At 53.0% G+C, this 14,902-nt stretch overlaps 1 protein-coding gene across 1 annotated transcript; it reads left to right on the forward strand.

The window, feature by feature from the left end:
* Positions 1–2,261: 2,261 nt before the first annotated feature.
* Positions 2,262–13,943, forward strand: CEP68 (centrosomal protein 68; the record flags this gene model as incomplete). Its single annotated transcript, XM_082851809.1, is given in 6 exon segments — positions 2,262–2,406; positions 2,409–2,608; positions 4,260–5,789; positions 7,251–7,373; positions 9,796–9,892; positions 13,458–13,943. Coding segments are annotated over 6 exon segments (2,376 nt in total). The 3' UTR covers positions 13,739–13,943.
* Positions 13,944–14,902: the final 959 nt, after the last annotated feature.

Here is a 14,902-nt window from a genome sequence, read left to right on the forward strand (position 1 = left end):
AGGTGAGGATGTGGCTCCATGAAAATCGTTCTCAGCAGGACTTGGTCACTCATCTCTTTGTTCCTGTACCAGTTTCTCCCCTCTTCTACTTTGTGTGTCTGTCTGTTTTGTAACTTGTTCCCCAGTTCATAAAGAGGTTGGGTTCTGGAGTCACACAGGCCTGGATTTGACTCTCTCTGAGAGGTTTTCCCCTCTGTGAAATGAGGATAGGAGGACCTGCCTTCTGTGGGAAAGTGGCACTCTCTCAGGCCACCGGTGGGAGTATAAATTGATGCCACCCGGTAGAGGTAGAACATATGCCAGAAGTACACATGCGGGTCCCCTTCGCCTCAGCACTTCTCCTTCTGACTGTTGGCGCTGTGGGTGTGCTAGCACACGAGCAGTGGTGTGTGTACGTTGTTGATCACAGCAAAAGGTTGGATCTAACGTAAATATCCACCAGTAGGGGACCAGTGGAATACGCTGGCGTTCATCCTTACAGTGGAGTACAGTGCTGGGCAGTGGTTAAAAAAGAGAGAGCGCTGTCTGTTTATTGCTAAGGAAGGATCTCCAAGGTATTTCGTTTAAAAAAAAGAAAGAAAAGCAAGGTTCTGAACAGTGTGTCCTGTACAGTTTGCTACTTTCATGTAAAAAGAGGGGGAAGGATGAAATAGATTTTTGTGTTTGTCTGCATATACAATCAAGAGGTGAGAAACACACATGACTTTAATTAGCATATTTGCCTGTTTTTGTGGGAGTATGTAGTGGTAAGCATTTTGCTTGATTTATATGAAAAAATAACCTGCTTTTTCTTCCTCTGTTGGACTCCTTCGTTCCTTGCAAGGTGACTTTCTGCACTGATTCCGCCCCTCCCCCCCAAAACACTAGCTGACACTCAGCATGCACTGTGCACAGGCGCTGTCGTCATGCCCCATGTGCCCTGGCTCATTTTAGGAATGGGGACGGGGCTGGAGGGAGACTTACATGTGCAGTGTATTTTATATTTGAACCATGTGTGACCGGTTCAAGACTGTCGTTCTTCTGATTAGTCCCTGTGCACGTGCTGCTGGCGGTGAGAAGGCGATGAGAGTGGGTGTGACGTGTGACGTGTGCTCTAGGCTCGCCTCTGATTGTCTGGAGCCTCGCCAGGCAGGCAGGGCAGGACACTCTTGTTTTCCGGGCACACGGTCCGCACCAGTGGTGGTTCCCAGTGTGAGGGCCCAGCAGGATGAGCCCGCAGCCCCAGCCCTCCGCCCTCTCAGGCTTCCCTGCTGCCACCAGCGCCTCCTCTGGCCGTCACCCGCCTTCTCGTCTCTGAGGAACAGGGCTGTTTCTGGCCAGGTTTTAGCTTTGAGGTTGACCCAGTGCATTCCAGACGGCCGCCCAAATCCTGGGTGCTTGTGCTTCCCTCGCCTCCTGTCCAGATCCTCCTGGAGTTCTCTTCCTGCCCGCTTTTTGTCCCACCCCATCCAGCCAGGGCTCCTGGTAGAGCCCCCTGCCCGCACACTCAGGCTGGGGGGCCTCCCTCCGTGGTCCCTGAAGCCCCTGTTGGAACGGTTCTGTTTTCAGATCCGGCTCCTAGATTTTTCCTTCTCTTGCCCCGCCTGCCCGCCTGCCCGCCTGCCCGCCGCTTGCCCGGTGTGCTTCTCTCTCACTGTCATGTGCATACACACGGCGTGACCGTTGCTGTTCTTACCAGCCGGATTTCCACGGTTCCCTCAGTCGCCGGTTACCTGTAACCCAGTCAGCAGGAGGAGAGCTGCCTCTCCCTCCGGTCACGGGCCATCTTGGAGCCCCCCAGGCCGCGTGTGGGTGCGAGGCTGCCTCTCGGCCGCCGGGTGTGTTGCGACGACAACTGCTGCAGGCTGGCACAGGGAGGGCCCAGGCCGGCCCCCTTACCCAGCGGGGCTAGGCCAAAGCGACGGGGGCGGAAAGGCGACTTGAGGCAGGACAGACCTTGACTCTAATTGGGGCCTGCACTGAGCCTCCTGGCACCTGCTGCTGGGACTGCTGCCAGCCATACAACAGCAGAGGACGCAGTGATGTGCTCCTGTGTCCCCTGTGGAAGGGTCTGGAGCTGAGGAGAAGCCAGACCTCTCTGTTTTCCTTCGAGGAGGGAGCCATCATTTGCTCTTTTGGCCAAAAAAGTGTTTGTCTTAATCATTGAAAGGTAAAAAACAAGGTTTCTTAGCCGTAGATGCAGAAAGCTTCTCTTCTTCTCTCCCCTTCCCATTTTGTAGGGAGCTGAAGCTTCAGCAGAGCCCTGATCTAGGAACATCTCGATGGCCCTGGGAGAAGAAAAGGCAGAGGCAGCTGCGGCCGCGAAGGCCCCGTGCCCTGGGGGGTGGAGCTGCCCGGATCGGGAGCTGGACCCCGCAGGGCCTGTGCGTGGGGAGCAGCCGCCCCACCTGCAAGCCGAGGGGGGCCTGCCTCCCCTGTCAGGGGTGCCCAGGGGCTTCCTGCCCCTGCCTGCCACGGTGGGACTGGCCCTGGCCCCTCGGGAGCCTGCCAGCCGCAGGCCAGCGGGGCCAGCAGGGAGCCGGCAGCGGGTGGGTCTAAGCCGGCTCTCAGTTCCCTGCTTCCCCCTGCCAGCCTGGGGACTGGAGATTGGCGCTCCGTGAGAAGCCAGGTAGGGGCTGAGGCAGGTGGGGCTGTAGCGTCACCTAAAGCTGTCCTGTGAGAGTACCTTCCAGCACTGTCTCAGCATCTGACACGCTTTCCCAGCCCCCGAACGAGGTGGGGAAGTCAGGGAGCTTGGGTGTGATGATTTCTGTTTTACAGGTTCACATGGAGAGTTGGGCCTTGGGGCCAGCAGGGGGCTCTGTCCACAGCAGCTCCTGTTCCTCAGGAGTGTGACTGGTGACCTTTTGAGGACCAGGGAAGCTATGGCCCAGACCTGCTGTCCAGAGGGCGAGGCCGGGGAGCCCCGACGGGGGGAGCCACGTACTGTTTCTGACTCGGTGATGTGTAGGCTTTACGGGACCCCTGAGGAGACATGCGAAAGGAGGGTCCGGGGCTGTGGGCTCCTGAGGGCTCTGAGACTGTATCTCCTCAGGACCGAGGGAACCTGGCGGTACCTTAGAGCCCCTGTGGTGGGCAGCACCATCTCTGGGCAAGGAGAATTTTGGGGGCCTCCCTGATTACAGGGCAGCCTCGCCTAATGGGAGTCACGTGGAGCAGGGAGTCCTGCCTGTGTCTGTGACCTCAGGCAAGTCACCGGATCTTTCAGGCCCTCAGTATAGTTGGGAAGATTATCTGATGGACCTGCCCCTTCCATCTCTATGTCCTGTTGCGGTCTGCTTGCCAAGGCCTTTCATGGGAACGGCTTTGATCTCTTCCACGGCACTGTGGCATTGAGTGCCACATGCTGCCCCCAGAGCCCCATCTTGTGAGGAGGTGCTGAGCTGACTGGGAGAAAACAGGCTAGGCCCACCTGCCTAGGGGCTAGGGGCGGTGCCGGGCTCGGGCACCTGAGTCAGATTCAGTGAGGCCGGCAGCACGTGAGCCAACACAGAAATGGGCTGTTTCCTGAGTGTGAGTCTGGTGCTGTTATAACTCTGCTGTTTGTTGAGCTCTCACCCTGTGCTTTTCACCCTTGAGCTCATTTAATCCACATGTCCTGAGGAAGCGGTCCTGTCACTACCCCCATTTTACAGGTGAGAGAAGTGAGGCTCAGAGTCTTACATCTGGAAGCTGGCAGCTAGGGGCTGGCCTCAGGTCTGTCTGGTTCCAAAGCCCATGCCCTTAACCTCTGTGCTGTCCTGTCCGCCTTGGGGGCAGCCTCTTCATCGAGCATGTTAAAAACTTGAAGTGAAGAGGCTGAGGTGAATGACTCATTTTGCCACGCGTCACCGCTGGGTGTGAGCTGAGCCAGGTGGGCTGCCTGACTGCCAGGTTTGGATGTGAGTCAGCGACAGAATGGTTGAGGTTCTGCCTGCCCAGGACACGCTTCTCAGAGGTTAGGCAGTGTGTTCCAGCTTCAGCACGACAGAGCTATTTGAGTTCTGCTCACTCACGAACTAGGCATCTGCGGAGGAAGAACTTTGGAAAGGACGGGGGTGTAGGATCAGCTCGGGGCAGGCAGTCTGCTCCCCAGAGCGGGCTGCGTCTCCAGTCACCAGCAGCACACTCTGCTGATTCTCGCACCAGGTAGCAGGCTCTTCCTTTCAAGACCTTTCCTCAGTATCATCTGGGTCCCCAGAGAAAAGTGCCAGCTTGTCATTGAGGAAGGAAATTTGGCGTGCTTATTTTCACCTTTTCCTTCCCTCCTGTCACTGCAGATGGAGGAGACTAGGCCTTCTGCCTCAGAAGAGCTACCTCAGACTCACACCATTCCCAGAACCGCCGCCCTTTGCTCAGGACATGATGCTGACACTGAAGATGACCCGTCCCCAGTGGAGTCGCCGCAGGCGCTAGACCACAGCCCACAGTCTCACGTCTCAGGGTTCCCGTTCCCGTCAAGGTGCAGGTCCGCGGTGAGCCCAGGTGCCACTGCGCCTCAGTCTTCCAGCTGCAGCATCTGTGCCTCATCCCCGGGCAGCAGCCTCCAGGGTCACCAGGAAAAGGTGGAGCCTCAGAGTTGCTCCCTTGCCAAGGTCTCCTCCTCCCTGGAGCTGGCTGTCCCGCCGTCGGCCCCCTCGGTGGTGGGGCCGGGGCCTCGGCTCCAGTGGTCGCCCCAGCCAGTGTCCTCAGGGGGCGATGCTCCCGGGCTGGGCAGGAGGCGCCTCTCCTTCCAGGCCGAGTACTGGGCCTGCGTGCTGCCGGATTCCCTGCCTCCCTCCCCTGACCGCCACTCCCCGCTCTGGAGCCCGAATAAAGAGTATGAAGACCTGCTGGACTATACTTACCCCCTCAGGCCCGGGCCTCAGCTCCCAAAACACCTTGACAGCCGCGTGCTGGCTGAGCCCGTCCTGCAGGACTCAGGCATAGACCTGGATAGCTTCTCCGTCTCCCCAGCAAGCACCCTGAAGTCACCCACTAATGTCTCGCACAGTTGCCCACCAGCAGAGGCCGCTGCCCTGCCGTTCTCAGGGCCCAGAGAGCCGATCCTTAAGCGGTGGCCCTCTGGAGTACCCCAGAAGCAGGGCAGTGTGGGGTTGGCATCTTGTAGCCCCGTTGCCTCTACCCCCAGAGCCCCAGGCAGTAGGGACGCTCCTTGGGAGAGCAGAGAGCCAGCCCTGAGGGGCATGAAGCACTGGCCACCTGTGGGCAAGCACCTTGAGCTGGGCTCTCCCCACCTGAGAACACGGGACAGAGGGTGGCCCTCGCCCAGGCTGGAAAGGGAGAAGGGGGCCGGCCAGGGTATCGAGCGCTTCACCTGCACGGAGTCTGGGTGGAAACCACAGGAGGAGGCGGAAAGTGATGACGAGTATCTGGCCCTGCCCTCTCGGCTGACGCAGGTTTCTAGCTTGGTTTCGTATCTGGGTTGCATTCCCACCTTGGTGCCCCTGCCCACGGATGCTGCCGAAGGGCAGAGAACCCTGGATGTGTCAGACAGTGATGGGCCAGCTTCCCTCCCGTCAGACTCCAGCCAAAGCCAGCTTCCCTCTGGGGCTGCCCTCAGAGCGTCCCGAAGCCCTGAGGACCACAACCACTGTTTGCTACGCTCCTTCATCCGCGCACGGGGCTCAGGAGGAGAGGGCAGTCTGCTGAGCAGCCAGGCCCTGGGGGTCTCCTCTGGACCACTGAGAACACGCGCCTCCTTGCCGGCGATGTTGGACCAGCGGGCATCCTCGGATCCAGATGCCGAAGGGCAGCCTCCCAGGAAAGGAGGAGAGCAGGGAAAAGAGTCGCTCGTGCAGTGTGTGAAGGTAAACTCAGCATTTCAGGGGAGTCTTCTTTCTTCTTCCCCCAGTCCACTAGCCTCATAATAAAACCTAGTGACACTGAGTACTTACGCACCAGGCACTGTATCGCACCTTCTCCTGTCTAACCCTCATGACTTTCTACTGGCATTCTCATGTCACAGTTGGAGAAAAAGGCAGTGAGAGATGAGGTAACCTACCCGTTCACAGTTAACAAGGGCTGGAGCCTGAGCTGCTAACCACTACCCAGGCTGCTCCCCGAGGCACTTGACCTTGAGGATTAACAGGTACTCTGCACAGGAAGGACCGGTGGTCAGATGCCTTCAGGAAATACGGGCTCAGTGAAAGTGCTTCTTGGCCGAAGGACTTCTCAGAGCTTCAGTTTGATAAAGTGGTGTAACTGCAGGGTTGGGGGTATCAGATTCGCCGCTTCCTGGGCTTCTCGGTCACTGAACCTTCTCTTGTGGACCACCTAAGACCACCAGGAGATGGAGCTAATACTCCGAGGAATCGGGTTGTCAGCGTCAGGCAGCCGTGAACTTTGGCTCCGTCTCTTTAGTTTTGCTCGTTTGTAGAATGGGGAGCTTTGCCTCTGTGGGACTGTTGTGTGGATTAAATTAAGTAATTCATGCCGAGGGCTTTGCATAGTCCCTGACACAAGGATGTTTGGAGTGTGGCTGTACACACACTCGGAGAGCCCACGGCCTGCCTTCCGTCTGAGCGCCCAGGTGCTGTGTCCACACGGCAGCAGGGCAGCCAGCCCGAGGGCTGTGTCCCCAGGAGCGACATCACAGAAATTTTCTAGCTCTCAAGGAGGGCTTTAACCTGCCCCCTGATGTCCCGTGGATGACTTCATTTGTACGGTGGAGCAGGTAGGACAGGTGTTAGCGTGTGCCCTCCTTTGTGATGAAAGACTGAGAGAGACCGTGGGGTGAAGTGCTTGGGTCACGGCCACCCCTGATGAGTGGGTGGCAGGAGTCTAGGGCCCCAGCTCCCTGGGCGGGTGGGAGCAGAACAGGGACAAGCAGTTTTAATTCAGTCGTTTTCAGGCATAGGATCAGGTAAGTCACAATCACAGTCACGTATTTTACGTCCACGTCTTCCCCAGGAGCAGTTCTAGAGTTGGCGGTAGTGCTGACCCAGGAACTGGTCTCTGTGCCAGGCAGGCCCCTTCTGGGCTGTCCCTGTCCCTGCCCTCACCTGAGCTCCTCTGTCCCTACCTGCGGGGCTGGACTTTCTCAGACTGAGGGGGCAACAGAACCAGGCACGCTCTTCTTACTGCCCTGGCGGAGGTCTGGAGTCACGGGGTGGGGACAGGCATGGAGGAGAGAGGAGACAGCGCCTCAGTGGGGAATGCTCTCGAAAGGTACACAGTCTGTATCCTGGGATTCCCCCAGGTATTTTTAGCCTTTGAAAATGTAAACAGTGGTTCCATGGGTAACACCACGTGTTAATTTGTCTACACAGACATTTTGCTGTCAGCTGGAAGAGCTGATCCGCTGGCTGTATAATGTAGCAGACGCTGCTGACCACCTGACTGCATCCAGGTCCAGCCTTACAGGCCTCAAGTCTTCTCTGCAGCTTTACCGGGTAATGTGTGGTCCTGGCATCTGACTGTTCACTCACGAGAGTGGTGGCTAAATTACTTGATTAGAAAGTAGAAGTTCAAATAACTGACACTGTGTGTGTTGTGGTCCATTGACTTTCACCTGAAATCTAATCAGAGGTTCTTTTCAAATTCTTAGAGCTGAAAAACTGTAACATGTATGAGTTATTTCCCAGACCAAATGGAATTTGAAGAAAGTGCATTTTATTTATCCTCAATCAAAAATACTTCAGGGTTATTTGTGATGTGATTTCCCAAATATCTCAGGGATTGATAGGCATAGATCTGCACTCTTCGGAAGTCATGAGTCACACGTGGCTATTGAAATTAAGTAAAATTAAAGATCAGATTTTTCAGTTATCTGGCCACGTTCGCAGTGTTCAGTCATCACATCTGTCTGGTGGCTACCATATTGATTGAACAGAGCATTCAGAACCTTTCCAGCATCACAGAAAGCTCTTTTGGACAACACTGACTGGATTTAAGGATCTGAGCTGCAATTGTACTGACTCCAGAATATACACAAGGCATTTTGATGGTATTTAAACAAAAATAGGATCCAGTTTGCTTCTCAAGGTATTTTTTGGGGGTGGAGTTTGCCTCTTTTTAGATTTTGTTATTTTAAAAATCTCTTTGTGGGTTCCGGTTAACTTGACTTTAGAACAGGTGTATTTTGGGTGACAGTTTGTGCTGTTCTGGCGTAATTATCAGTAGGTCCCCCTTCATTCTCAAAAGTGTTCTGAATTGGATGATAATCAGTTACCCTAAGTATAAACATAAACTGTGACTGAAGTACCCACTGACTTCTGGCATGTCTGGTTGGCCAAGCCTTTCTCACCTCTTCTGAAGGAGCAGAGGTGGTATTTGTGGTCTGAACCTGATGCTAGTCTAGGAAGGGTTTTCTGGGACAGTTCTTTGAGTAGGAGAGCATGTGATTTGCTTGTGCCTGAGCCAGGGCCGTACCACCCCACTCAGAGCTCCCACCACACCCAGGCAGGAGGGAGGGCCTTTGTTTTACAACTTGGAGCCTACTAAGGTTTAGGGGAGGGGGCTTGCCTGGGTGGGCCAGCTGCCCTACCCTAGTGGGAATGCTGTTTCCTGCTGTCTGGAGAGAGGCTGCCAGAGTTCCTTTCCCGGAGTATGCTGGAGGAAGGAGAGGAAGGCCGAGTGCAAGGGTCCTCTGTGTGGGACCCCCGGAGAGTATGTGCAGAGCTGGGCAGGGCCCACCCCCGGGAGGCCCAGGGGCAGCACCACTGTGAGGAGAGGACAGTGCCTGGAAATTGCCCTAGTTGGATCTACCTGGGTGGCCTTTCTGGAGTGCCCCAGCCCCGCTCCCGTCAGAGCAGGTGTCACGTAGAACAGCTCCATGCCCTCCGTTTTATCCCGCATTCTGTCCTCCTGCACCTCCACTTCCAGGGTGGTCGTAAGCAACTATCTTGCTCTGTGGGTAGAGCTGAGGTCTGAGCTGGGAGTTACCCCTGCAGGTCAGCGAAGCCTAGCCCACTTGTGTCATCCACACAGCTGTGTCACAGAGTGGGACCACACTGTCAACCCCTCCCTACACAGAATGGGGCTTGGCTCAGGCACACGTATGAGCTACCTTGACCTAATATAAGCACGCGTGCTCGTGTTCATGTATTTTCACTCGTGACTCTGTCGTACTTACTTTGTCTTAATAACACGGTGGGTTCCTGGCAGCATATAAACTGCAGAGAGTGCTAAAGAATAAAATAATAAGTCTAGGTAATAGGGCAAAGGAAAACTGAAGACAGGAATACAGTAAATCCAAAAGTAAAATTGTAACTTCAAAATTAAACTGCCAGTTTCTGCACCCTGTACTGAAGGTGGTCACGGATTTGACTTTACGTCTTAGCAGCTAAAGGAAAAACCAGAAACGGCTACAAGGCTTGATACTGCGAGGGGAAAAGAAATCAGCTGCTTAGGAGACTGTCAGCTTCCCTGACGCCTTCCCATGTCCTGAGGTCCACAGAAAGCAGGACATTGAGGGGAGGACGTGGGGCAAGGCAGCAGCTCCCTGTGGTCATGTGAAAGGCGTTGCCCTTGTGGCTCTTACTTACCAGGTCCGTGTTTTGAGACTCTCACAGGCCTGTGAGTTTAAAGAGAACCCTGTGAGGTGTGGCACAAGCAGGAAACCCTGACTCCAGGCTGTTCGTGAGCCAGGCTCTGCCAGGGAAAAGAAAGCTTTTCTTTTGTCAAACTGTAAACAGAAAAAAGGATTGACTCTGTGTTTGCCTTGGGCTCAGAGAAGGTGAAGTTAAACTGTTTACTTGGATTCTGAAGACTGGGTGGGTTAAAAGGGGAATCCAGCTTCTGAACAAGGGATCATTTTTAATAACTTCTACGAAATGGTAGTAATGAAACTTTTTTTTTTTGATATGCTTTAAGCAATTTAAGAAAGATATAGATGAACACCAGTCCCTGACGGAGAGCGTCTTACAGAAAGGGGAGATTCTACTTCAGTGCCTGTTGGATAATACCCCAGGTGAGACGCTTGAGGTTTTGAATTAAGCCAGGGCTTAATACCTCTCAGTGTAAGTCCAGGACCCACACTGTCACTGGGAAGGAGCCTAGTGCCAGAGTCCCTCCCATCCGTACCCGTTGCCTTCGACTCCCACAGCCATCTGCCAGCCCGTCGAATCATCACGGCCCCGCAAACACTTGATGAGGCAGTCACGGCCCTGCAGGTGCTAAGAAGTTAGGCACTGAGCCTGCAAGAACCGTGCTCTCTAGTTTCTGCTTTTATCTTTCCTTGGTGGTGTCCTGGATGGGAATGCTGGCTTTAGTCCTGTCCTTGGCTTTCGGCTAGGGTGCTCACAGCGGGGAGCCCCTAGGGTTCCCATCCTTTCGCAGTGCAGGCTGGACCCCTCTCAGATTATCTGTTTGGGGAGGGGTTTGTTCCAGGATCTGAGAGCAGTCAGTCTATTCTACAGGAAGAGACTGAAGGAAGAAGTGAACTGATGAGAGGGGATAAGTGGACAGCAGTGCACAAACTAAGCTCGAGCCCCTTTTGCAGGATGGGGTCCCAGGTTAGAAAGGTGTGAAAATCACAGACTTCGAGAGTACATCTCAGCGTGCAGGGGGCAGGGGTTTACGATTGGCCTTGACCTTGCCGGGGGCAGGCATGATAGGATGAGCTAGGAGAACGCTAGGTTAAAGCAGTGAACTGATGGGCCGGCCACCACCCCCCCCCCCCGCCCCCGCCAAGAGCAGCCGCTATTTTCCTGTAAGACTGAACCACCAAGTGTTGCAAGAGCCTGTCTATGTCTTGCCTCAGTTTTGGAGTGAAATGGGGTTTACGCTGGAAGCAAACAGCATAAGCAGAAGTGGGCAGGACCCACTGGCTTGAGATGGGAAGAGGTGGCGCTTTCCTGACCAGAAGTGGTGGGTGGTGGGCGGTAGGGAGGTGGTGGAGACCGGAGTTTCTCAGCCTGAGCACCGCTGACGCTCTGGGCCATGCGATGCTTTGCTGTGAGGGGGCCGTCCTGTCGTTGCAGGGTGTTCAGCAGCGTCCCTGGCCTCTACCCATTAGACGCCAGCAGCACCTCCCCAGTTGTGACAACCCTGAACGTCTCCAGACATTGCCAAAAGTCCCCTGGGAAGAAAAAACCAAGATTGAAAACTGTGAATGGGCAGAGGGGTTTGGATGGGACGAGCAGCCACTGAAGGGTTTTCGGCAGGGCAGGGCGCTTATCCAGTGTGAATTATGTGAGCCCTTGGTGATCCCCTGCCTGCGGGAGGCCTCTGTCTTGGCTCTTCTGATGTTCTCTTGCACTAGGGTTTTTAGGGTTTTTTGGTTTTTATTGGGGCAGAAATTCAGTATGCCAGGCTCCTTTGCCAATTGTAATTACACCAGTATTTTCTTGAATACTGTGTGCTGAAGCAGTTGACATACCAGTTTTTTCATTCCATCACAGCCCTGTGAGATGGATACTATTATTACTCTTATTTCACAGAGCTGTGCATCTGCCTTGGGCCACACAAGGAGTGGCAGCCTGGCTCCAGCCCCTGTGTGCTGACCCCCCGGCTCAGGCTCCTGCACCTCCAGACTCAGCAGCACAGAAGAGCTCAATACCAGGACACTTCCTGGAGGCCACATGTAACAGTGGGCTTCTTACAAGCTTCAGGTTCTTGGACCTTCATTTAAAAAGTGACTCAGTAATACTTCTCAGTGCTGAATCTGTAATAACAACCCACTTTGCCCTCCTCTCCAAAGGAGTCTAGAAGTATTTTACTGCCCAAATAAGAGGCTTTTAGGGAATTCCCTGGTGGTCCAGTGGTTAAGACTCGGCCCTTTCGTTGCTGTGGGCCTGGGTTTGATCCCTGATTGGGGAACTAAGATCCCACAAGCTGCAGAGCACAGCCAAAAAAAAAAAAAGAGGCTTTTGGGTATTCTACGGTTTCAGAGTGATACCCTGCCCCTCCCGACCCTCTGCTTAGAATAGTCAGAAACTTGGCTGTTTTGTGAAAATCACAACTTTCCCTAGACATTCACAGGGTCTCTCCAGCTAGGTGCACAACTCTTCTTTCCAGAGCATGCTGTCAGAGACAGTGGAGCCTGAGCACGGATACCTCCCATCCCGTCCCCCGCCCCCGCCCCCCTCAAGCTTCTTCAGAGCCTGCTTTCTTCCTCAGCCACAAGTATAACTTTAGGGACAGGTCGTCAAATTAATTCCTTCAAAACCTGCCCATCTCGGCCTCCAGCCAAAGGCCTCCCCAATGGCTATCTGGCAGGTTTTCACAACATTTTGACCCAGTTACTTTGATGCATGAGTTGATGGTCCTGTCTCACACCCTAATTTCTCGTTATTACTGGATCAGATAACTAGAACCCATTGGCATCAAGCTGAACCAGGCCCCTGTATGCATGCATTCAATTAAAACATCAAAGTCTCAACTGAGAAAGATAATTTTGTCACTGTTCCCAGCTTTCCTTTTATTTGGAGCCAACCAAATGTTCTAACATTGTAAAATAAAAGTTCAAAAAATAAAGGTCCCCTGAATTCCATTGACCACTCACAGGAGGACTGGGCAAAGGTCTGGTGAGTGTGGGAGGGGAGAACCCAGCCCATTTGCCTTTCCAGGTGAGCTGTGCCGCGTGCCCTGGCTGCATTCCTCAGCCTGCCTTGAGGGCTCTCATAAAAGTTGTCAGGTCGGCACTTTGCCCCGATGATGCTGCACTGACGTGGCTTCCCCAGGGGCTGATCTCAACACAGCCAGCCCCTGTTCCTTCTTCCACCCCTCTGTCAGTATCCTTTGGAGATATGCAGCTTCCCCTTTCCCTTCCTCTGTTAGCAGATGTTGCAGCTGTGGCAGGAAACTAGGGAGAGTGTGAACACAGCTGATAAAGGCGCAGGAAGCAAAAGCAGCCTTTGTGTTTAACAAAGGAAGTAAAGTTTTTAAGAGAAAGAAACAAGCCTGCTGTGGGTGATGCACTCTGAACCTAGCCCATCCCTTCCTCAGATGAACACTTGACCTGTAGGGGATGGAATCTTGGCCTCACTAACCATCTTGTCTTAGCCTGCTTTCAGGTAATTTTCTTTTGAAGTCTGTTCATTTAGGATCCACAAAAAAGGGTTCACAAGCATTCCCATATTACATTACCAGATCACCCATATATGTGCTAAAGGACAGTCCCACAGCCAACAAGCTGATAGGACCTGGTAGCAGGACCCAGAGTCCTAATCTTGGCATGTTTTGGTTCATTTCAGACTTCTGGCCCACAGGATCTGGGTGTGTGCCCTGGGTCTTATCTCTAAAAGTCAGATAATTCCTGTCACCAGACACCTATGTCTCTGTGCCTTTTTGTGGATTACGTTAACTCCAAAGTGGAGCCAGTGAAATAATTCTCTCAGCTTTAATCAGAAGTTAACAGCATAGGTCCTACAGTGCAATACAGTCCCTGGAGAGTCACTGTCAAAAAAAAAGTGGACATTGTGAAACTATTGCCATGTTCCTGTCTTGTATAAAGTGCTACACCCTTATATGTTCTTTTGAAAACACACTTGCATTGCCTCTTTGGCCTGACTGCTTTAAACCTCATTTGTTAGTGTTAAAGGACATCCTCGGGAGGATCTCCAGGCAGCCCAGCGAGCTGGAGAGCCATGCAGATCACCTGTATGACACTATCTTAGCCTCTCTGGACACACTGGCTGGCTGCACCCTCATCCCCGAGAACACACCAATGGCACACAGGAACGCCAGTGTGAAGGGGATTAGCCTGGTAAGTAGAGCAACCCAAGAGAACGTCTGTCCTTGTGCCCAATTAGGGTACAGAGCTCCTGCTGTAACAGTTGGCTGTTTCTTAGAAGCTTGTCGAGCTAAGAGCTGATGAAACAAATAAGAGGCTGGGAGAAGCCCCTGAAACTGAAAAAGGGAGATGCTGGGGGGGTGTCTTCCAGTGATGATGAAAGCTCACTGTGGTGCTTCCCATTACTCAGTTTCAGCCCTGCACCTGCTGAGGACTAGGGTGCTCTAGCTTCCGTTGTCTATGCAGACCCGACACTGCCCCCACCCCCCACGAGAACAACTGCAAAATGTACCTGTACCTACTTTTTTATGTCTGCACATGTACACTTCTCCAGTACAAGCTGCCTCTGTTCTGCAGACTCTTCTCACCCAACGCATTTGGTGCCCCATCTCTAAGCAACTCTTAACAGCACCAAGTACCCACAGGATCCAGAATTGCTGACCACTCTCCATACCTCCTTTTCCTGAAAAGGCTCCCTTCCAGAAAAGGCTAGGGGAATAAGATGGGAGTTCCATGCCTTGGAGACTTAACAGTACAACTTCGTATCTCTGGAAAAGTCAAGCAGGAGTCATAGGGAAGGGAGGCCAAGAGAACAGAGGGATCACTGCTGGCTGTGGGGTGGCCGCTGCCCAATATGATGATTCCACAACTGGAGCATACTTTCTCTGAAACTTCCTGTCCTACAGCCAAAATCTGGCATTTAACTCATAGATTTTCTGGGTGAGAATTCACTGTAGACAAAAAGAAGGTAAAGGATAAATCCAGGTATATCAAGAGCAGGGGAGTCCCTTTATTTGCCTCAAATCTGAGCAGTAGTCATTTTAATTCTAAAATGAATGCAGGTGACTGCCCTGTCATTTCTTCCTCTGCAGCATTCTGCCTGTAACAGATGCTTCTCTTTCTCTTTCAGGCATCTTCTCAGGAAGAGATGTAATCTGTTAGCCCAAATCTGGCTATTGGGAAACTTTCAGAAGTCCTTGTTGAGAGCCATTCAGTACTGAAATCAAGGGGGAAACTTTCATGTACTAGCTTTAAAATGCCTTTCTCTTCCCTGAAGTAAGGGCTGTTGAGTTAACTATTTTTATTTAAAATGAATCCTTCCAAATTAAGGTTTTCCTTTGGTGCTTCTCTACAAAGAGCATGTAGCTTTGCAGTTGTTGATAAAATAATGCAAATAAGGCTTACAGGTCTTTCCTCTGTCCATTTAAAAAGAGGAGAGAGCGCTCCTAAACTAGTCCACCTGCT

The sequence above is a fragment of the Leucopleurus acutus genome, assembly GCF_964270905.1.
Source record: "Leucopleurus acutus genome assembly, chromosome: 12".
NCBI lineage: Eukaryota > Metazoa > Chordata > Mammalia > Artiodactyla > Delphinidae > Leucopleurus > Leucopleurus acutus.